The sequence below is a fragment of the Salvelinus namaycush genome, chromosome 24 (genome assembly GCF_016432855.1).
Source record: "Salvelinus namaycush isolate Seneca chromosome 24, SaNama_1.0, whole genome shotgun sequence".
NCBI classification, from domain to species: domain Eukaryota; kingdom Metazoa; phylum Chordata; class Actinopteri; order Salmoniformes; family Salmonidae; genus Salvelinus; species Salvelinus namaycush.
Window position 1 is genome coordinate 1,236,732 of NC_052330.1, and position 24,427 is coordinate 1,261,158.

Here is a 24,427-nt window from a genome sequence, read left to right on the forward strand (position 1 = left end):
CCAAGTCAACAAACAGATCACTGACCATCTCGAATCCCACCGTACCTTCTCCGCTGTGCAATCCGGTTTCCGAGCCGGTCACAGGTGCACCTCAGCCACGCTCAAGGTACTAAACGATATCATAACCGCCATCGATAAAAGACAGTACTGTGCAGCCGTCTTCATCGACCTGGCCAAGGCTTTTCGACTCATGTCAATCATCATATTCTTATCGGCAGACTCAGTAGCCTCGGTTTGTCTAATGACTGCCTTGCCTGGTTCACCAACTACTTTGCAGACAGAGCTCAGTGTGTCAAATCGGAGGGCATGCTGTCCGGTCCTCTGGCAGTCTCTATGGGGGTACCTCAGGATTCAATTCTCGGGCCGACTCTTTTCTCTGTATATATCAATGATGTTGCTCTTGCTGCGGGCGATTCCCTGATCCACCTCTACGCAGACGACACCATTCTGTATACTTCTGGCCCTTCCTTGGACACTGTGCTATCTAACCTCCAAACGAGCTTCAATGCCATACAACACTCCTTCCGTGGCCTCCAACTGCTCTTAAACGCTAGTAAAACCAAATGCATGCTTTTCAACCGGTCGCTGCCTGCACCCGCACGCCCGACTAGCATCACCACCCTGGACGGTTCCGACCTAGAATATGTGGACATCTATAAGTACCTAGGTGTCTGGCTAGACTGCAAACTCTCCTTCCAGACTCATATCAAACATCTCCAATCCAAAATCAAATCTAGAGTCGGCTTTCTATTTCGCAACAAAGCCTCATTCACTCACGCCGCCAAACTTACCCTAGTAAAACTGACTATCCTACCGATCCTCGACTTCGGCGATGTCATCTACAAAATAGCTTCCAATACTCTACTCAGCAAACTGGATGCAGTTTATCACAGTGCCATCCGTTTTGTTACTAAAGCACCTTATACGACCCACCACTGCGACCTGTATGCTTTAGTCGGCTGGCCCTCGCTACATGTTCGTCGTCAGACCCACTGGCTCCAGGTCATCTACAAGGCTATGCTAGGTAAAGTGCCGCCTTATCTCAGTTCACTGGTCACGATGGCTACACCCACCCGTAGCACGCGCTCCAGCAGGTGTATCTCACTGATCATCCCTAAAGCCAAAACCTCATTTGGACGCCTTTCCTTCCAGTTCTCTGCTGCCTGCGACTGGAACGAATTGCAAAAATCTCTGAAGTTGGAGACTTTTATCTCCCTCAACAACTTTAAACATCTGCTATCCGAGCAGCTAACCGATCGCTGCAGCTGTACATAGTCCATCGGTATATAGCCCACCCAATTTACCTACCTCACCCCCCATACTGCTTTTATTTATTTACTTTTCTGCTCTTTTGCACACCAGTATCTCTACTTGCACATGATCATCTGATGATTTATCACTCCAGTGTTAATCTGCTAAATTGTAATTATTCGATTTATTGCCTACCTCCTCATGCCTTTTGCACACATTGTATATAGATTCTTTTTTTCTACCATGTTATTGACTTGTTTATTGTTTACTCCATGTGTAACTCTGTGTTGTTGTCTGTTCACACTGCTATGCTTTATCTTGGCCAGGTCGCAGTTGCAAATGAGAACTTGTTCTCAACTAGCCTACCTGGTTAAATAAAGGTGAAATAAAAAAATTAAATAAAAAATAAGCTAAGTAGAGGGTAGCATAATTTGTCATAATTTGTCTGATTATATGAATTGTTTTTTGTAGAGTGGTTTCTTGCATCAAACACAACATTTAAAGTCACCTTGTCTGAAGGACAATTAATGTCAAGCCTGGAAAGTCTCATGGAATGTAGGCCTACATTGAACACCACACATTGGTGGCTACTGTAGGCTGAACGATGGTAGGCCACTCTGGTAAGCTTACATTATGATCAAATATCCACAGTAGCCTACTTGGCCACTGTTAAAACTAGTGATGCACTGATATGACATTTTTGCCAAATACCGATATGAAATTTTCCTTGACAGAAAAACCCGATACCAATAACCGATATTTAACATTTTTTGCGGCCTTTAAAGCATTCTAATACAGTTAAACACACACATGGACGCACCGGTCTAAGGCACTGCATCTCAGTGCAAGAGTCGTAACAGTCACTTGTTCGAATCCAGGCTGTATCACATCCGGCCGTGATTGGGAGATCCATATGGTGGCGCACAATTGGCCCAGCGTCGTCCGGGTCGTCATTGTAAATAAGAATTTGTTTTTAACTGACTTGCCTAGTTAAATAAAGGTTACACACACACACAGACCAAAAAGTTATTTTGTTGGCATTTACGTATGTCCCCATTACCAGTAAAACATAATCAAAACCTATTTCTTTCACTTACTTGCTGTGCTGTTTCGTTGTTAATTTGTTCTTGGATCTTTGCGTGTCCCCCACCGCAAAAAAACAACACTATTTTACATGTCAAATAAGCTTGTTGACCAATCAGGATCTGAGTAGGACTGCACGTCACATAATAATTTAACGCGTTCATTAATTTTTTATGTAGTTATTACACAATCACTCGTATTTCATATGTCACAACTATTCATCGATACGTAGGCTATGATGCTGGTAAAGTTTAAGCGCACCTACAGTGATGGTCATAAAAAAAAAAGCTAGCTAGCTCATGAATGCAAACAATGTTCTTCCCCAAAAACATAGCAAAATGACAATCTGTTTCAGTAGCTATAGTTAGCTAGCTGACTATATAGCTAGGTGTCATCATCTAAAAATAACCCCAATTTATAAGACAGTTCTTATTTGATTAATGGTGGTCGGACCCATCTATCTGAAGCTAGCTACAGTAAGGATTAATCACAATAGTGGAATTTGCAGATAGCCTTCAAAATAAAAGTATGGTATAATTATACTATTTGTATTCATTTGCATTACTGTCAATGACAATTTTATTTTGAAGGCAAACAGCAAATGCCACTATTGTGCCTAATCCTTATTGTGGCTAGCTTCACAACACATAACCCGGTCCGGTCGAGCGACACTAGCCAGATGACTGCTTATAACGTTAGCTTTGGGCAACAGGGTTAAGTAGCTGGCTTTCATGAACTGAAATTAAATTTCAATAGGCGAACAACAAGTGGCAACTTAGCTAATACTAACTCACAAGGAATCATAAATCATCGCTAAGAAGAATGAAAATGACTCCAGTTTCTACTGGTCATTGTTTTCAGGATGGTTGTATTGGTGCTAGCTAGGTACCAAGCTAAAGCTAGCTACCCCAGAAGTTACGGTCAAACAAATGATGCTTTATTACCAACGCGGCATTGTAAACACATCGTTCGTGTCCGGGGTTTGCTTGTTTGCAGACTTTTTATACAGCTTTGACAGTGCTGCTGTATCTATTTGACATGCAAAGCCCCAAACGGCGTTCCATAGAATGCATGTCGTGAAGCTAATAGCAGTGACGCTATTACCGTGTAACTCTGGTAGAGCAACTTCTGAAAAATAGCGCACTTGGTAGTGTGTACCTGTGCTCGACCAGTCGGCAAAAGCCAACATCACCCACGACAGAGAACGGTTGATTGTCAAGGGCAATGAATTCCATCTTGGCTTTAATGTATTTCGCCTTTTGAGTTTAAAATTTTCTTACTCTTTCAAATAACTGCTCGCTCCACACAGCAGACATTGTGTGGGCTAGGTTAGGAATGCTGTGTTGCGCAAAATTTTACGTGGCGTCATTACGTCATTTACCTATGTTATATTAGGTATGCACGGTAGCTTTGACATCGGTTTTTAACATCCGCGTTAAACTAGACATCGGCCGATACCTCAGTGTTCCCAGTAAACGCACTGGAAGTTGCACATCATTTTTTACAATGTTCAAGTTTGCGCTCAGCAGACCTGAAATTTGCTCAGTTAGAGGGAACATTGGTCTCAATGGAAAAGCACCATAATGGGCCTGATGCTAATGCTAGCAGGCTCAGAGGTGAGCATTTCCTGTCCTGTGAGAAGGCTAGGCTGGTGGAGAGTGCGGAGTTGGAGTCTCATTTTCAAGGGATTACTGGCAAAATAAGTACCAAGAAGTGGATTACACTACTGGGAATTGACGATGAAACTAAATGTGGCTTAGAAATGGCATGTATGGTAAAAAAACAGGAGAGAAAAAAATAAACTCACTGGGTTAACATTGTTGTGCAAATGTATTGAAGTTCTTTTTTTGAACGTGTGTCCACACAATGTGAAAATGTGCCTTATGGCATCAAAGAGTATAAAACTCTGTAGTGGCATAGCCTAATACACCTGAAGTCTGTAGAGTCATTGAGATCTCAACCCTTTCAGTCTTCACGATGACAGACAAAAATGTTTGGCCAGTGGTAAGAGCTCTCTTTAGGCCGTTGCTAGGAGATATGACATCAGATGTACAGTATATCCAGCAGTTCTGTGGAAACCTTTCATCGATCGTTTTCAGTGGGTATTTATCATTTTGAGAGAATGGAACATTCTTATTGCTCAAGTTAGCACAGTCCTCAAATTACATGCTTGAGTTACCCCGTCAAAAAAGGGCACAAGTGATAGCTCTCTCCTAAAACGAACCGGAGAAAATGGTGTGTTTATCAGATGTCAAATCAATAGATTCTTGGCAGATTTCAAATTAGATATTAACATAAAGACAACAGCTAGGGACTATAGGATATACACAGACATGAAATCCAACCCTACGACTGTTTAAAAGGACATGATGTATTGCTTAGGCCTATATCTAACCATTACAGCTTGACCATAAAGACAAAGAGAGGATGAGAGTTGCGAGTCATGTCCTGTACATCTGGCAACACATTCAAAGGCTGTTTTCATGGAAGAAATAATGATAGCAAAAAACTAACCAACCATCATCTAACAACAAAGCAGCCCATATGCTGAGTTTAGTCCGTACACAGAAAACTGTACTAGCCCATCCATCAAAATTCATGACAACTTCAGGCAAACATGCTTCATCCATGCCTCATCCCTTTCAGATACAATGCAAATCTGGTTCACAAAAATATAATTAGTCATCTAAAATTAACCTACTGAGAAATGGGAATGAGCTGATCGTGGACTACAGGAAAAGGCGGGCCGAACAGGCCCGCATTAACATTGACGGGGCTGTAGTGGAGCGGGTTGAGAGTTAAGTTCCTTGGTGTCCACATCACCAACGAACTATCATGGTCCAAACATACCAAGACAGTCGTGAAGAGGGCACGACAAAACCTTATCCCCCACAGGAGACTGAAAAGATTTGTCATGGGTACCCAGAATCTCAAAAGGTTCTACAGCTGTACCATCGAGAGCATCCTGACCGGTTGCATCACCGCCTGGTATGGCAACTGATCGGCATCTGATCATGGTGCTACAGGGGGTAGTGCGAACGGCCCAGTACATCACTGGCGCCAAGCTTCCTGCCATCCAGGACCTATATAATAGGCGTTGTCAGAGGAAAGCCCATAAAATTGTCAGAAACTCCAGTCACCCAAGTTAGACTGTTTTCTCTGCTACTGCACGGCAAGCGGTACCACAGCGCCAAATCTAGGACCAAAAGGCTCCTCCACAGCTTCTACCCCCAAGCCATTAGACTGCTGAACAATTCATAAAAAATAGCCACCGGACAATTTACATTAACGTTTGATTTTATTTGATCTGACAATTGGCCAGCAAAGCTGAAACAGTGTGGGAATGCTTGGACACCCATACAAAGAGAAAATTGTTTGGCTTGCTACTTCGTCAACCACGGTGAACTTCGACGATAAAGTGCTTGGCCGAGACAAAGGCCTCTGTTCAACATGGCTTCTGTGGAGACGCTTCACTCCTCATATAGTGTCTCAAGTAAGATCACTTTGTTGGGGGGGGAATTAGCGCTTTGAGTGCCCATGACACAGCAAGGTCAGGACCCATTGCCTAAAGAGGTGCTGCAATGCATCAGAAAACGAGCCTCTTGGATACAGGCGTGATTAGGAGCCATTGTTATTCACCAGGGAATGGGGGCCCTTGAGATTTAATGAGTGGTGGAGCTACACAACGTGCAACAGTGCTCAATTACATGGCCAAGGGAGCAGCACATCTCAGATGTCAAATGAACAAACTTGATTGTAAGCTTCTGTGCTGGTAGTTAGGCCTACATTCAGTGCCTTGAGAAAGTATTCACACCCCTCGACTTTTCCACATTTTGTTATGTTACAAGGTGGGATTAAAATGGATTTGCCCCAAACATTACACTTTGTATTAAGGACATATAGTTCATTTCTTCGCAGTTTTCATTTAGTGCCTAATTGCAAACAGGATGCATGTTTTGTAGTATTGTTTATTCTGTACAGGCTTCTTCTTTCCACTCTGGTCAATTAGGTTAGTATTGAGGAGTAACTACAATGTTGTTCTCCTATCCCAGCCATTCAACTCTGTAACTGTTTTAAAGTCACCATTGGCCTCTGAAATCCCCGAGTGGTTTCCTTACTCTCAGACAACTGAGTTAGAAAGGACACCTGTATCTTTGTAGTGACTGGGTGTATTGATACACCATCTAAACTGTAATTATTTACTTCACCATGCTCAAAAGGGATATTCAATATCTGCTTTTAAAAAATGTGTTTACCCATCTACCGACAGGTGCCATTCTTTGTGAGGCATTGGCAAAACCTACCTGGTCTTTCAAGGGGTGTGAATAATTTCTGAAGGCATTGTTAGCCTTTTCCGTTGGTGTATTTTCATATTCAAATATATAGTACATACAACCGTTCCATTGTACAGAACTGGACAGGTGAGCGTCAACATCTTGTCAATCAACTTCAGCCCAATAAGAATCAGGTTTATTTATCCAGTATCATGCAAACATCTAACAGAAATTGTCTGAATCAGTTCAAGAAAAAATGAAAACTCATTCACCAAATCTATCATGGCCTCTATTAGCCCCCACCTCAGGAAAGTCATTCTAATCCCTATTAGAATAGGAATCAAGAGCAAACATAACAATATGAAACATCTTCACACTTCGGGGCCCAAAGGCCCAGAGGGGTTGATGAATGTCACACAGCCTAAGCAGCCATACCTCCATCAGTGAGCACTGACATCCTCCATTGTGTGGAGTGGGAGGAGTGAGTGAGAGTCTACAACAGGGCTGTCATGTATCATTCATCAGGGAAATTGTCTGTGAGAAATGGCACAGTAAACCGGCAGCAGGACAGTGGAGCCTAAGGTAGAGTTTCTAATTAGACAGCGGCAATCGGCTAAACGGTCTTCCTCTGAACTTGTCGCCCCTTCCCTCCCTCCCTCCGGCTCTTTATCAGAGAGAGCGGAAATTTGGCAAGAGACTCGAAAATCTTCTCCAGTGTATTAACACGGGCACATGCTTGTCCTCGCTCAGAAAAGCTACAGTACAAGAGCGAAGGCAGAAGAGGCATCATGATGCCATTTCATGTGACTCACTTCCTGTGTCTGGGTATTAAGAAGTTTGCAGTTGGTAAGAGTTAGAAATAGCCCATGACAAAAAAATAAATAATGGAAAAATCAATGACTCCTTTCACTTCTATACAAATGCTCTCTTCCATAACTGCTCGATGCCCTTTTTCATAAAGCAATCATTTTTTAAATCAGCAAAATTGTATTCATTAACATGGGGGCTATCACAGACCAAATTTGTACAAAGTAGTGTGAGTGAATGTTCAAAGTTGCAGGGCAGGGCAATGCAGCCAACTATTGGGATGAATGAATAGGACTAGAGACAAAAATCCGGTCAGGATCACCACGTCCTGCTACAGATTAAATCCTGCCAATTGTCATCGTCACAGGCAAACCCAGGCAGGGTTAATGTAAAACCCAAGTTTCTAAATGGGTTTCACATTCAATCTAATTTAGGCTACTAGGCCCCGATTCCAACCAGAGTTAAGTATGCATAAATGTATTATTATTCCCTTTAATGCACTTCTCTCTATGCGTATTCTGACCTTGAACTTAAGCATGAGAACAGCAGGCTATTGACCTGCTATTCATTTGGGGAGGAGAACAAATAAATGAAGGTGTGGCGCAGGTTTGTCTACAGATAAGTCAAAGTCCTTAATAATTCCACCACCTTTGCGGGCAAGGAAAACATTAAGGTCTAATAAGGTCCCCCCCCCCCCAATTGAAATACCATTCTACATGCACTATAATTTACAACTTGATAAGAGCTATTCATAAGAGATAGGTAAAATGAGTAATCCGTTTGGATCAGGGAATTGTAAATAAACTCAGCAAAAAAAGAAAACGTCCTCTCACTGTCAACTGCGTTTATTTTCAAAATTAACAAGTGTAAATATTTGTATAAACATAAGATTAGAGGGGGGGTCAAAATCAAAAGTAACAGTCAATGCAGCTGGTGGCCACACCAGATACTAAGTATTGCAGTGCATCTCCTCCTCATGGACTGCACCAGATTTGCCAGTTCTTGCTGTAAGATGTTACCCCATTCTTCCAAGGCACCTGCAAGTTCTTGGACATTTCTGGGGGGAATGGCCGTTGCCCTCACCCTCCGATCCAACAGGTCCCAGACGTGCTCAATGGGATTGAGATCCAGGCTCTTCGCTGCCAAAGACAGAACACTGACATTCTTGTCTTGCAGGAAATCACGCACAGAACGAGCAGTATGGCTGGTGGCATTGTCATGCTGGAGGGTCATGTCAGGATAAACCTGCAGGAAGGGTACCACATGAGGGAGGAGGATGTCTTCTGTAACACATAGCGTTGAGATTGCCTGCAATGACAACAAGCTCAGTCCGATGATGCTGTGACACACTGCCCCAGACCATTACAGACCCTCCACCTCCAAATCGATCCCGCTCCAGAGTACAGTAGGGTGACCAGACATCCCCGTTTTCCGGGGACAGTCCCCGTTTTTAGTGGCCTGTCCCCGGCTGGAGCTGTCCCCGGAAATGTCCCCGTTATTAACTGTGCGTTAAAAACAGACTGCAAAGTGAAATAATATTTTACATGTCAAGAAAGACCGGGCAGCAGTCTACCGGTTGACGTCTCAATTGCATTGTGCTTGTTTTGTTCAGCAGAGGGGGCTGCTCGCTATATCAGCTTCATTCACTCTTCTTCTAACTACTTGCTCGCGCTAGTTTTAGAGAACTGCTGTGGAAAACTGGGCCAGAAGCTAGCAAGGGTCAAGTGAATCCATAACATCACCACAAACGTCTTTTCAAGCCAGGTAAGTTACACTCGTTTGAGATACTAGCTAATGATGTTGTCACAACTTATTATATAGATAAATGCTCTGCTTTATAAGGTTTTAAATAGCTAATGTTAGCTAGCATAACCGATGTCGACTAAGTTATCTAGCTAGGTTAGCCAGCTACTGTCATGGTAGCTAGGTTAAAAAACGTTCACATGTAAACATGCAGTGGACAGGCTATTTTGAAAATATGATTATATTAAATTAATGCACAATGAGAATATTTATTTGTAGATTACAATTTTAATGGTTTGGCATTAGTAGTGTGAAAACATTTCGAAATTTTCATGGATAACATTAGCATAACGTTTTCTGTAAGAGTGGAGAGGAGGAAGACTGGATAAGAAGCAGAGTGAGACAGAGGAGGAAAGTACAAAGATATGATTACAGAGCCTGCCAATTTATTATTCCAAACAATGTTTTTGAGATAAAATACAAAAACGAGGCAAGCAATGGGAATCTGTTAACCAAAGTATTTGATCTAATAGTGTACTATTTATTATTAAAGATTGGAGAAGAAGGAAAAATTAAAGGGAGTAAAAAGAGTGAGGCGAGGAGAGTGTGGAAGAGTGAGGTGGAAAGGTAAAGAGAAGGAAAGGAAGAAAGATCAGGAAGACGATTGGAGGAGAAGAAAAAGTTGAGAGTAAGAAGAGTGACACAAGGAGAGTGAAGAAGAGCAGACAGAGGAGATACAATGGCTCTTTCCAAGAAACGGAAATGCCATTTTAATCACAACATGATGAGAGAATTTCCATTTATACGCTCAGGTCAAGGCCTGAGTTAACTGCACCAATGGTTAACTGCACCCTTTAATTCCTCTTTTTCCAATTGGCAGCGGGGGAAGAACGGCAGTGGTAGAACATCAACAGACAAAAAAGCATAAAGCCTCTCTGATTGCCTGTGTTGGTATACCCTCTGTCACCACATTCTTCAAGAAGGTAGAGTCTTCCCAAGAAGAATATGATCGCTTTTATTCACCCACATGGGTATATGCTCCTAAAAAGCAATGAAGAGATGGGAGAAACTGGACTTGCAGTGCATCAAGCATCAAAAACAGAACCAAGTTTTTCCAGATGAACTAGAAACTAACTAGGTTTCCCCTTTTATCTGCAGATTAATTGTCAGAGTAGAAAACACGCGATTGTGTGTGACTCAAAATAGGTCAAAATTCTACAAAGATCCAGGAAAAAAAGAACCTTGTGCATTTCAGGTAAAATAACAACACAATGGGCCTCCTGAGTGCCGCAGCAGTCTAAGGCACTGTTTTGCAGTGCTAGAGGCGTTACTACAGACCTGGGTTCATTCCCGGGCTTTGCTACAGTAGTGGCCGGGAGTCCCATAGGACGGTGCACAATTGGACCAGCGTCGTCCGGGTTAGGCCGGGGGGTCTTTACTTGGCTCATCGCGCCCGAGCCATACCGATTCCTTGTGGCGGGCCGGGGGCCTGCAGGTTGACCCCGGTCGCCAGTTGAACGGTATTTCCTCCGACACATTGGTGCGGCTGGATTCCGGGTTAAGCTGGCGACTGTTAAGGAGCGCGGTTAGGCTGGTCATGTTTCGGTGGACGCATGACTCCACCTTTGCCTCTCCCAAGTCCGTTAGGGAGTTGCAGCGATGAGACAAGATAGACATTGGGGAGAAGGGGGGATAAAATACACAAAAAAAATTGAAATAAAAACCCAATGTTTATATCCCAGGACAACTTATCTAGCAACAGCAAGCTAGCTAGCTAAATTTCAATGAATGCTTCGACCTGTCTCCAAATTAATATAGTTGGTTCAGAGTTCGTTTTGATATTTCAACCTGCGTGTCCAGTTCGCGTCTGGACAAAAATCAATATACACGTGCATGCTCTGTCTAGTCAGCATGTTAGGCTACTCTGGTGAGCGAGTGTTGCGCCTCTTCATTTTCAATAAGTATTGATTACCCATTAAATTTGCCTCTGCCTGCAAATCATCCTATATGCAAAACGTAGCAAGTGTCGCTGTAATCATTCTTGCTGCGTCAAGTTCAATAGCTATACATGCAAGATCAGGTGTGCGTGTGGTCTCAATTTAATAGAGTAGGCTATAGCTTATGCAGAAGAACGAGGCAGTTATCTTACCAAGGAAATATACTTCCTAAATATATGACTAGGCTATAGATTACGACATTGCCTAGAAACAAATATTGATCACCCATGTGTCGCCCTCTGAAAATCTTCCCACTCCTAAAATGGTAGGCTATAAAATAGCTCAAGAGAAAAACTCTTGCGCTCTTCAAACTACATCTAGCATATTTGTATTTAACTAGGCAAGTCAGTTGAGAACAAGTTCTTATTTACAATGACGGCCTAAATTGGCTGATATAGCCCAGTAATACAGATAAGCCTAATATAGAAAGGGCCACGGGAGAATCTATGGTAATTCAACCAGTGGCGTGTATTCACAGATGCCAAGGGAAACCAGGCTTCCAAGTATTTGACGAATAAAAACATTAAAATATTCTCATCTCTCCCTGTGTTTTCATAATTTCCGTCAATTCACAAGTGGCTGACTCACCGGAAGAATCATGAGCGAGTGAAACGGCTCCACTCGGTCTCAGTATTTGTAGCCATGTATCTGATGCTGTCTGGATCGAAAGAGTATAACATGTTGCCGCCGTAGCATTTGAATGATTGATGCCAGCAAGCATTAGGCCTCCCTTGATAAAAAAATAAATATAATAATTAGCCAATCAGCGTTGAGCTGAGCTCAACTGTGGGTTGTCCTGGTGCAGCAAAACGCCAAGGGTGACCAGTTTGGATTTTGCTTCACACCAATCAAATCACTTCCTATGCAAAACTGTGTTTCTGATCTGCTTGTGTTGATATCCTGCAGTAGCTAGCTTGCTAAATCATCCTTTTCCTAAGCCATGGGGATTTGGACTTCTTATGGTTTTGACTTAATTCTCTGTACAGGCCAATAATAATAGCAATTCTGATCTAACCATAAATGTATATTATGTGCCACTGGCCTGAGGCTGGAAGTTAAATATGTAGCCTAATAGGCTCACGTTAACTAGCTAGCCAACTTAGCTGGTTCATCGTTTCCCATGTGAGGAAGTTAAGCTACCTAGTTTTATAGGCTAGTAATGCTTACTAGCCTATGAACAAAAACAAAACTATGACAGAGCCATAGACCGCTTTACCAACATGAAAGAGGATGGCATTGGCATTCAACTAGTCTACAAGTAGGGTAAGTCAACATTTTTGTTTTAATTGCGCACGCACACACAGAAATCAGTACCATGGACAGCCAAATGATACGCATCAACATTGACTGGACTAAATTGTTTTTGGGATCTTTGTTTTCAGTATATTAAACTAAGCATATATAGGCTTGTTGATTTGACGATGTTTAAGATTAGACGATGTTTAAATGTTTAAGTTGAAATGTTGCTGAAATAGCAGAGGCAGTGCTCCTGTTTTTGTGCTGACTTGCGGTAACTCTGTGGTTCTAAATCAGTAGTTGTTTAGTAAACTGTCGAAAATATTAACTTGCTTGACCATGTTGCAGGTGATAACCGTTTGTTACATGCAATATTTGTTTTGTGGACTTCAGATAGATGTTGCTGTCTGGTTTTGTGACGAAACAAAACGTGTGTAGTTCAATTTATTCCACCACTGTGTGACGTGTCTTTGTCGTCACGGCCTTATTGTATATCATGGTGGTGTGTGAATTAATGGGTTATAGAGCAAACAACGCAATTATTACAATATACGTTGTAATATGGCTTTTTAACTAGCTTGGCTTCCTCTGTGATTTTACCCACGCGCCACAACTGAACTAACCTACTGCCTATAGGGCGCAAAATTGATGAGACCATGGCTGGCAAGTGAGCTTAGTCACATATGCCTAAAATAACATTGCAGGACTGCAGTTCGGTTTGGGAACAGTTCTTGCAGTTGTGAGTGGGAGTCAGACAGAAAGCCAGCAGGTACAGGCGGGGTGCGGTATGAAAAGCTGCAGGTACAGGCGGGATGAAGAAATGTAGAGGTCTGGCGCAGACCTCTACAACACCCAATGTGACCAAGGAAAAGATGGTGAACATTTCTCAACATGACAGACAGGATATGATATTTTGGTATTCTACTCCAACCGAATAAAACAAAGCAATAACAGCACATCACTGCATGCCACCGTTCTGTGAGGCGGAAGTTTGATCAAAATGGCCACAACCAAGATGTTGCCACACTCTAATCCCGCCTTCCCGGCCTACTAGGGCACCTGTCTCGGCCTGGCGATGTAACATTCTGGGCAGACGACTTGGATGCAACTTTGCTGCTTAGTGGAGTGGGGTGAAAGGGTGCAGAAGTCATAGGACAGTCCAAATTAGCACCATATGTTGACATGAACGTTACAAAATATAACATCCACGGTGAGCTTATATTAGTGAGAAAGAACAACGGCTGATCATGCGTTTATACAGTATTAGCTACACATTATTGATCATGTTCCTACCAAGTTGTGAAATAGCAACACTGCAAACCAGTTGAGACTCCAATTACTTAAATGGCTTTCTGTATTATATATATATATATATATTTTTTTTACAGATCTGCTAGTTTCTCTTCGATCTCTCTCACATTCCTCCATGATCTGGAAATACAGGGATCGGCACTGCTTCTACTCAGAGGGCAGACTGGTGAGCAGGAAGCCCCAGTGAACTTTGACCTCAGTGTGGAGGTAGAGACAGATCTGGTGCGCATGCATTGCACTCACATTCTGCACAGATGTTCTGTAACACTCAGAATTGATGTGACTCTGTTGATGCACCCTAGTCTGTCATAGAGGTCTGCCCATGAGGTGGTATGGAGGGAAGAGTGGGAATGTGGTCGAATACTCACATAATATCAACAGAGCGTTATCTTTTCTATATGACATACTTTTTGTACCCAGAACCTGGACTGATGTCTCAAGTTGAGGGAGCGTGAAATTGGCATGCTGACTGCAGGAATGTCCACCAGAGCGGTTGCCTGAGTGAGTGATGTAAATTCCTCTACCAAAAGCCAGCTCCAACGTAATTTTAGGGAATTTGGTAGTACATTCAACCGGCCTCACAACTGCAGCCCACGTGTAACCACGCCAGCCCAGGACTTCCACATCCAGCTTCCTTACCTGCGGGATCGTCTGAGACCAGTCACCTTGACAGCTGATAAAATGTGGGTTTGCACAACTGAAGAATTTATGCACAAACTTTCAGAAACCCCATCTGCATGCTCAGAAGTGTGCTCTCCACGGATTAATCCCTGTTTCAACTAAACCGGGCAATGGCAGACCGTGTGGGCCAGCAGTTTGCTGATGTCAATGTTATGAACAGAGTGCCCCATGGTGGCTGTGGGGTAATTGCATGGACAGGCATAAACTAAAGGACAACGAACACAATTGCATTTTATTGATGGCAATTTGAACGCACAGAGATCCTGTGACGAGATCCTGGCCCATTGTTGTGCCATTCATCTGGCGCCATAACGCACAGCCCCAGGTCGCAAGTCTGGATACTATGTTTGGGGTTTAAGGCTGGGTTTCTATATAGCACTTTGACATCTGCTGATGTAAAAAAGGCTTTATAAATAAGCGTGATTGATTGGAGTGCGAGTAGATCAATTGCATACTCCTTGTCTCCTCAAAACACTATTGGATGAGAAAGCCAGAAGTCCCTCCTTTCTCCCATGGGTTTTGAGGAGTACACAATTAAGATTTTTCCTGTGTGTATAATACAGGTTTCCAGCAACCACCAAGCCCAGCACACAGGCAGGTTTCAACTCGCTTCAGGGCCCTACTCACACATGCATGGTGAACAAGAACTCTCTCAATGGGAGAGATGAGGCAAAAGGGTGTGGGTGAGTTTACTGCAGAGTGGACAACACAGCCTAACTGGAGTTACACCATAGGCCTAGATACGGGATCTTTGCCTCACATCAGTGCCAAGCAAGTACTCACCCACACCTCTCCCATTGAGGGAGTTCTTGTTTATAACAGGTTTAGCTGATTGAGGGGACTGTGGGAGGAGAGCGAGCATAAACGGTGGCTTTGGATAGTTTCTATTTGGATTCCTAGGCCCGCCGAATGACCCATGAGGATACACACACCCAGGTGCACAACGAGTCAGGAAGTCTGGACTCCCACACTGCAACTCTGCTATGAACTATTCTGCTTGAAACCAACCCTTTAGAGTTTTAAAATCAGGAGAAAATGGAAAGTCAGCTCCAGTAACAGCAGATGGACGTAACCTCAATTTAGCCCAACATTTGAGCTGAAGTACATGTTTCATTGTTAAATTAATTCATACGAATGTGGCCTAATTGATCTTTGCCTGTTGGGCCTCAAAAGACACAATCTGAAAGACTTCCTTGCTGTTCAAATGGTTTTAAAGATGTGATATACAGCGACTTCGGAAAGTATTGAGACATTGACTCTTACCACATTTTGTTACAGCCTTATTCTAAAATGGATTAAATTGCCCCCCCCCCCATTGAATATGACGCTACAAGCGTGGCACACCTGTATTTTGGGAGTTTCTTCCATTCTTCTCTGCTGATCCTCTCATGCTCTGTCAGGTTGGATTGAGAGTGTTACTGTACAGCTATTTTTAGGTCTCTCCAGCGATGTCCAAATCAGGTTCAAGTCCCAGGTATGGCTGGGCCACTCAAGGACATTGAGACATGTTGCCACTGCTTCATTGTCTTGGCTGTGTGCTTAGGGTCGTTGTCTTGTTGGAAAGTGAACCTTCACACTAGGGTGACGTCCTGAGTGCTCTGGAGCAGGTTTTCATCAAGAATCTCTGTACTTGGCTCCGTTCATCGATCCATTAATCCTGACTAGTCTCCCAGTGCATGCCGATGAAAAATATCCCCACAGTGTGATGCTGTCACCAACATGCTTCACCATAGGGATGGTGCCAGGTTTCTTCCAGACATGACACTTAACATTCAGGCCAAATAGTTCAATCCTGGTTTCATCAGACGAGAGAATGTTGTCTCATGGTCTGAGTCCTTTAGGTGCCTTCTGGCAAACTCCAAGCGTGCTATCATGTAACTTTCACTAAGGAGTGGCTTCCGTATGGCCACTCTAACATAAAGGTTTGATTGGTGGAGTGTTGCAGAGATAGTTGTCCTTCTGGAAGGTTCTCCCATCTCCAAAGAGGAACTCTGGAGCTCTGTCAGAGAGACCATCAGGTTCTTGGTCACCTCCCTGACCAAGGCCCTTCTCCCCCGATGCTCAGTTTGTCCGGCCGGCCAGCTCTAGGAAGAGTCTTGGTGGTTCCAAACTTCTTCCATTTAGGAATGATGTAGGCCACTGTGTTCTTGGGGATCTTCAATGCTGCAGACATTTTTTGGTACCCTTCCCCAGGTCTGTGCCAACACAATCCTGTCTGAGCTCTATGGACAATTCCTTCGACCTTATGGCTTGGTTTTTGCTATGAAATGCACCGTCCACTGTGGCACCTTATATAGACAGGTGTGTGCCTTTCCAAGTCATGTCCAATCAATTGAATTTACCACAGGTGGACTCCAATCAAGTTGTAGAAACATCAAGGATAATCAATGAGCTCAATTGCAAGTCTTATAGCAAAATGTCTGAATACATACAGTTGAAGTCGGAAGTTTACATTCACTTAGGTTGGAGTCATTAAAACTCGTTTTTCAACCACTCCACAAATTTCAGTTTAACAAACTATAGTTTTGGCAAGTCGGGTTAGGACATCCACTTTGTGCATGACAAGTAATTTTGCCAACAGTTGTTTACAGACAGATTATTTCACTATCACAATTCCAGTGGGTCAGACGTTTACATACACTAAACTAAGTTGACTGTGCCTTTCAACAGCTTGGAAAACTCCAGAAAATGTCATTGCTTTAAAAGCTTCTGATAGACTATTTGACATCATTTGAGTCAATTGGAGGAGTACCTGTGGATGTATTTCAAGGCCTACATTCAAACTCAGTGCCTCTTGCTTGACATCATAGGAAAAACTAAAAGAAATCAGCCAAGACCTAAGAAAAAAGAGACCTTCACAAGTCTGGTTCATCCTTGGGAGCAATTTCCAAATGCCTGAAAGTACCATGTTCATCTGTACAAAAAATAGTATGCAAGTATAAACACCATGGGACCACGTAGCCGTCACAACGCTCAGGAAGGAGACGCGTTCTGTCTCCTAAAGATGAACGTGCTTTGGTGCGAAAAGTACAAATCAATCCCAGAACAGCAGCAAAGGACCTCGTGAAGATGGAGGAAACAGGTACAAAAGTATCTAAAACGAATACTATAGCCATAACCTGAAAGGTCGCTCAGCAAGGAAGAAGCCACTGCTTTAAAACCGCAATAAAAAAGCCAGATTACGGTTTGCAACTACACATGGGGACATAGATCATACTTTTTGGAGAAATGTCCTCTGGTCTGATGAAACAAAAATAGAACTGCTTGGCCATAATGACCATCATTATATTAGGAGGAAAACGGGAGGGGCTTGCAAGCCGAAGAACACCATCCCAACTGTGAAGCACGGGGGTGGCAGCATCATGTTGTGGGGGTGCTTTGCTGCAGGAGGAACAGGTGCACTTCGCAAAATAGATGGCATCATGAGGCTGGACAAATATGTGGATATATTGAAGCAACATCTCAAGACATCAGTCAGGAAGTTAAAGCTTGGTCGCAAATGGGTCTTCCAAATGGACAATGCCCCCAAGCATACTTCCAAAGTTCTGGCAAAATGGCTTAAGGACAACAAAGTCAAGGTATTGGAGTGGCCATCACAAAGCCCCGACTTCAATCCTATAGAAAATTTGTGGGCAGAACTGAAAAAGCGTGTGCGAGCAAGGAGCCCTACAAACATGACTCAGTTATACCAGCTCTGTCAGAAGGAATGGGCCAAAATTCACCCAACTTATTGTCGGAAGCTTGTGGAAGGCCACCCGAAACATTTGACCCAAGTGAAACAATTTAAAGGCAATGCTACCAAATTCTAATTGAGTGTATGTAAACTTCTGAACCACTGGGAATGTGATGAAAGAAATAAAAGCTGAAATAAATCATTCTCTATTATTCTAACATTTCTCATTCTTAAAATAAAGTGGTGATCCTAACTGACCTAAGACAGGGAATTTTTACTAGGATTAAAATGTCAGGAATTGTGAAAAACAATTTTAAATGTATTTGGCTAAGGTGTATGTAAACTTGACTTCAAGTGTTTAAGTATATATATATATATATATAGTTTTCAATTAAACAATTGATTATTGAACTGCTTCAAGCTTAGTACAACTGCCTTAACATATCATTACTCATATATACGCATTAGTCTTTGTAAACAACATAGGCCCAAAATCAGTATAAAATTCATGTCATTCTCGTGGACCATGAGTCCTTGTATCCACAGCTCTATGTGAGTGTTTGCATTTCCCCAGTCCTCAGAATTAGGCCTACACCAAATGTAGTGGTGGAGCTGCTGTTAGGCTGAAATACAAAATCAGCATTATGGTTGTAAGTGTCAGCATTGCAGCTTTCTCAACAATCTAAGAATACAGTCCATAATGGAGAGAAGAAGCAGCTGGTGGCTGATATACAGATGGTAATATTACTGGTGTGAATCAGAGGAGTCTGGTGGGAGGAGCTATAAGGAGGACGGGCTCTGTGTAAAGGCTGGAGTGCAACACATGGAACTGTGTCAAACATGTGGTTTCCATATGGTTGATACGGTTCAATGTATTCCATTCCAGCCATTACAATGAGCCCGTCCTCCTATCGCTCGTCCCATCAGCCTCTGGTGGGAATAGGCTATTCAAATTCTCTCTCGTGGTTTGGAGTGGTAAAACTATACAGGTCCATATCTTATCGCCACAATGCACCAATTGACATTACTAAAATTGCTACTGCCACACTGTTCTCCCAAACACGGTACTTTCCCCAAATTCTCATTTAACCAAGAGTAGACAATGTTATGTTGAAAGGGAGTCATGAAAAGCTATGTAGCAATGAGTCACGCAAGATAATCACAATCACAGCAGCTTCAGCTGTTATTTACTCGACTGTTCCTAAAAGTAACAGCCCTGTAAGTAACTACTGATCTAATGCGTAAAGAGGTTATTCATATGCAGAGAATGGGTGCGTTGGCAGTCCTGTCACCGGACAAGGTACTACCCCGGCAGTTCAGCAAGCTCTTATCTTGCCTGGCTCAGGGGTAACCTCACTGTCTAACTTGCTCATCAAGGTCCCATTACACATAGTGCTTTTGGAAAGTATTCAGACCCCTTCACTTTTCCACATTTTGTTACAGCCTTATTCTAAAATGGATTACACTTTTTTTTTTTATATCCTTAAGCTACACACAATACCCCATAATGACAAAGCAAAAACAAGTTTAGACATTTTTTGCAAATGTATTAAAAATAAACACAAATAACTTATTTACATAGGTATTCATACCTTTTGCTATGAAACTCTAAAATGAGCTCAGGTGCATCTGTTTCCATTGATCATCCTTGAGATGTTACTACAACTTGGAGTCCACCTGTGGTAAATTCAATTGATTGGACATGATTTGTCTATATAAAAAACAAAAACCAAGCCATGAGGCCAAAGAAATTGTACGTAAAGCTGACACAGGATTGTGTCGAGGCAAAGATCTGGGGAACGTAGCAAAAAAATGTCTGCAGCATTGAAGGTCACCAAGAACAAAGTGGCCTCCAACATTATTAAATGGAAGTTTGAAACAACCAAGACTCTTTAAATAGCAATCGGGGGAGAAGGACTTTCATCAGGGAGGTGACCAAGAACCCGATGGTCACTGACAGAGGTCCAGAGTTCCTCTGTGGAGATGGGAGAACGTTCAAAAAGGACAACCATCTGTTCAGCACACCACCAACCAGGCCTTTATGTTAGAGTGGCCAGATGGAAGCAACTCAGTAAAAGGCACATAACAGCCCGCTTGGAGTTTGCCAAAAAGCACCTAAAGGACTCTCAGAACATGAGAAACAAGATTCTGTGGTCTGATGAAACCAAAATGTAACTCTTTGGCCTGAATGCCAAGCATCACGTCTAGAGGAAACCTGGCACCATCCCTACGGTGAAGCATGGTGGTGGCAGCATCATGCCGTGGGGATGTTTTTCAGCAGCAGGGACTAGTCAGGATTGAGGGAAACATGAACGGAGCAAAGTACTGATGAAAACCTGCTCCAGAGCACTCAGGACCTCAGACTGGGGCAAAGGTTTACCTTCCAACAGGACAACAACCCTAAGCACACAGCAAAGACAACACAGGAGTGGCTTCGGGACAAGTCTCTGAATGTCCTGGAGTGTCCCAGCCAGAGCCCAGACTTGAACCTGATCGAACATCTCTGGAGAGACCTAAAAATAGCGGAGGAGCGATGCTCCCCATCCAACCTGACAGCATGGGAGAATCTGCATTGAAGAGTGGAAGAAACTCTCCAAATACATGTGTCAAGCTTGTAGCGTCATACTCAAGAAGACTCGAGGCTGTAATCGCTGCCAAAGATGCTTTAAAAAAAAGTACTAAGTAAAGGGCCTGAATACTTATTTAAATGTGATATTTACATTTATTTTTAATACATTTGCTAGAATTTCTCAAATCCTGTTTTTGCTGTCAGTAATGGTATTGTGTAATTTTATGAGGGGGGAAAAAAACTCAAAGGGGATCAGGTGATATTGAAAGGGTTGTTGAAATCAATACTTTGATTCCACCACACCTGTCTGAACCAATGATAATGACAGTTTATTTCCACAGTAACCCCTGAATAAGGCTGTAACGTAACAAAATGTGGAAAAGGGGGTCTGAATACTTTCTGAATGCACTGCATGTTGCAAAAACAAGTCGGTGTTCACTGCATTATTTATCAGCAGGCCTTGTTGATCCTCATGTTCAGCACTTTGTAATTTATAAGCATTTTCCTCTTGGCCCGGTGCAATCAAACACTGCTCAGAGGGCAATGTGGCTCCCAGACACCCAATCAGCCAGTTGAAAGTGGGAACACCTGGCACATGTGTGTGTGAATGAACTTAGAAATAGTGTTGCCGGCAAAACAGGACTGTATGTATCAAGTGATTACAGTCACTGTACTATACAGACTTGCCTGCTATATGAGAATGTGATGACACTTGAAGCAATTGTGTATGGTCTTAAACCAAAAGGAGTCTGTCTATAACATAAATCTTATATTTACAGGTAGGTATACATAACGTATACAAGGGGGATGACCTGTTCGGCACGAACTTCCTAGTTCCTACAGACAGTAGCTATTGGTCTTGCAGTTGAGGTACAAGTTATTCTTAAAGGGGACCAGGTGATATTGGAAGGGTTGTTGAAATCAATACTTTGATTCCACCACACCTGTCTGAACCAATGATAATGACAGTTTGTGTCCACAGTAACCCATGCATTCATAACCATTCCCAGTTTCAACCACAACTTTGATCCAAAGAAAAGCATTCCAGGCTTGTTGTGTAGCATCTTACCTGTATAGCCTGCAACCCAGCCCCACTGTGACACCATTGCCAACATCCATTTGAACATTATTCCTTCAATGAGCCAGAAAGTACGGCTGTCCATTACTCTGAGGGGTTGAAGAAGAATGCAGTAGAGGCAATACGAAGGGATTGCTACACAGTTATTAATGAACACAAAGATGAAACGAAGGAAGGAGTTCAGGAGTACCCAGCCCAGGTTGCGGGCACCTTCTAGACGTAGTGCCATACTGATGCACACTGCCTGTGAAAATAGGGAGAAACCAGTTAGCTAGCAAATATTTCTGAGTGGTACAAACTTGATAAATATAACTAACCAGAAAACATGGCTAACGTTAGCTAAGACAAGCATGCCGATATCTAACTAGCTAACGTTAGTTGGCTAGCTACAAATATTGTTCAGCCGTTCTAAATAGGATGCATGACACGCTAACAAACGTTAGCTTGGAGGCAGCCTTTCTAGAGACTAACGTTAGGCTCTGTTATCCATGTTGGCGTTTCAATGCGCTTTATAGTTACAATAGATGCTGCCAGCTAGCTAATATCATTGAGCAGGACTCCGGGTTTAAATCATGTCTCCACATCTTGCAAGTCCAGTACAACGTGGAGGTCATGGTCATGGCATGAACAGACCCACAACAGTCGACTTCGTCCAGTAGTAGTTCCCATGCCTACTTACTTAGCTGGCTATACATTCAGCGAATTCTTACAAATATAAAGCTATTAGCTGTGTTGGAATCTTGAACCAGGGCATTGTCAACTAACTACTAGATAATGTTAAGCCAATCAAATGATACTCTGACGAACAGACGTACAACGTACCGATACAAGTTAGCTACCGGCTGTTAACGTTAGTTGCTAAGCTGGCTAACGTTAGCCCGGTAGCTTACTTTAGCGGTATAACGGATTTTGAAGTGGAGGACAGACGCTGTTCTTAGCTGGCTGGCTAACTAACAAGCCACCAACAACAATTTCCATCTTCAATATCGACACAGTCAAGTTTGAGGGGACATGCTAGCTGCCATTCCCATTGATTTTGTAAGGTGTTTGTACATAGTCCGATTTTTTTTATTCCGCACCAATGTCTTATTAGCTGGCTAACTATCCTTGTGTGGTTAGCTAATCCTGGCTATCTAGCCAATTTAGCTACTAGTTAAATACAAGGGCGATAAAATCAAAATCACTATCAGACGTTTCAGCAAATGGCTAGTTAACTAAACAGCAATGTTCTTATCACTTGATCATCTTACTGTAACTCACCCAATCTTAGTAACGTTAGCTACTGTCCCCCCGTCCAAATGTCGCTGCCGGACGATAAAACAGAAAGCTGGCTTAGCATGGATGAATACCAAGTCACATGTATTAAGTTAACATGTTAGATCCTTAAACATTGATTTATGTATCAAAAATGTATATGTCCCATTCACACAACGTTAATAAACGTCCACACTCCCGTCACGGCTAGCTAGCCGCTAATACTATCCATGTAGCTAGTTAGCTACTCATTTAGCGTCGCTGGGTGCTTCTCAATCAATGGCACTCGAATAATTCCATCGATGCAACATCAGTTAGCTAGTACTTTGGCTAGCTAGACATTTCTATCTACATCTCTTGCGTCTACTTTAATCCAATTGCAACAATCCCTTGATGGAAGAGCCATATAACACGCATTTGTTTTAGTGCAAATGCTGCAGCATTTCAGTTTGTACATCGGGTGATATTTAACAATCTGCTATCTGCTCCGCTAGTTTGACCGACCCGTTCGATTATCGCTAGCTACTTATGGAGCAGCCACCAGAGGAGAATCTCATTTATGACGACGACGCTGAGAAAACGTGGATCTGCGCAAGCTCTGACTGACAAACCACGGACAGCATCAAATGCGTTAGAGACAGAGATGATTAACCATTCGCCTGGTTGCCGTCCCTGTTCAGCTATTACATTCCACTCCTTGCCTCTCCTGTCATTTGCCGGTGGGGTGCATTTGCAAATGACAGAACATCTTTAATGATAGAATGTTGATATTTTATGAAATCATAGGATTTTATCCTGATTCGATAACCCTCACAGCTATCATCTAATCACAATGTTTATGCAAATTAGACTGATTTATACATTTGATTGGAAACATTTTAACATTGGGTCATGGAGAGCCTATTAAATTACATTATTCTAACTCCGTATCTATGAATTGGGCGTTCTGACGCAATACATCTAATCGTATAAAAAACAGATCTGTTCTCCGCGCGCACATTGCATTCAAACTTTCCCGCCAGTTCATTGTGAACGCTGTAGCATATTTTAAATCCAGAAAGCAAGAAGAGCAAGGTGCATTTGAACCTTGAGATTGCCGAAAATTCAGTCACTCTCTCTGGCAAATGTATTTATTTAATTTAACTAGGCAAGCCAGTTAAGAACATATTCTTATTTACAATGACGGCCTACAGGAGTCAATTAAATATCACCGGTGCATAGGCCTATTCGGCCCATCACTGAAACTATTGTGGAATAAAAATTAACTGTACCTAACAACTCAACATATAATTGTGTTAAGGACAGAGAAAATATCACAGGGCAGAGTGCTACATACACAGTGCACTAAGTGGGTAACAGCAAATAAATTGATCAAAAGACTGTAGTCCATACTTGTAAGATTGTGGAAATAATGCAAAGTATTCTTCCATATATCATTACCATTTGATTTGGTTTTGCAATGTAGACTGT

The 24,427-nt window shown here is 42.5% G+C and overlaps 1 protein-coding gene across 1 annotated transcript in view; it reads right to left on the minus strand.

Annotated features, from left to right (window-relative positions):
- LOC120019586 (acyl-CoA:lysophosphatidylglycerol acyltransferase 1-like) overlaps positions 1 to 23,469 on the minus strand; it is an 89,556-nt gene extending 66,087 nt beyond the window's left edge. Inside the window, exons 1-2 of the mRNA XM_038962895.1 lie at positions 22,964 to 23,469; positions 21,695 to 21,947 (exon numbers count right to left, since the gene is read on the minus strand). Coding sequence (XP_038818823.1) covers positions 21,695 to 21,932 — 238 coding nt within the window. The 5' untranslated portion in view covers positions 21,933 to 21,947; positions 22,964 to 23,469. The remainder of the gene's footprint in view (positions 1 to 21,694; positions 21,948 to 22,963) is intronic.
- Between the last annotated feature and the right edge of the window lie 958 nt (positions 23,470 to 24,427).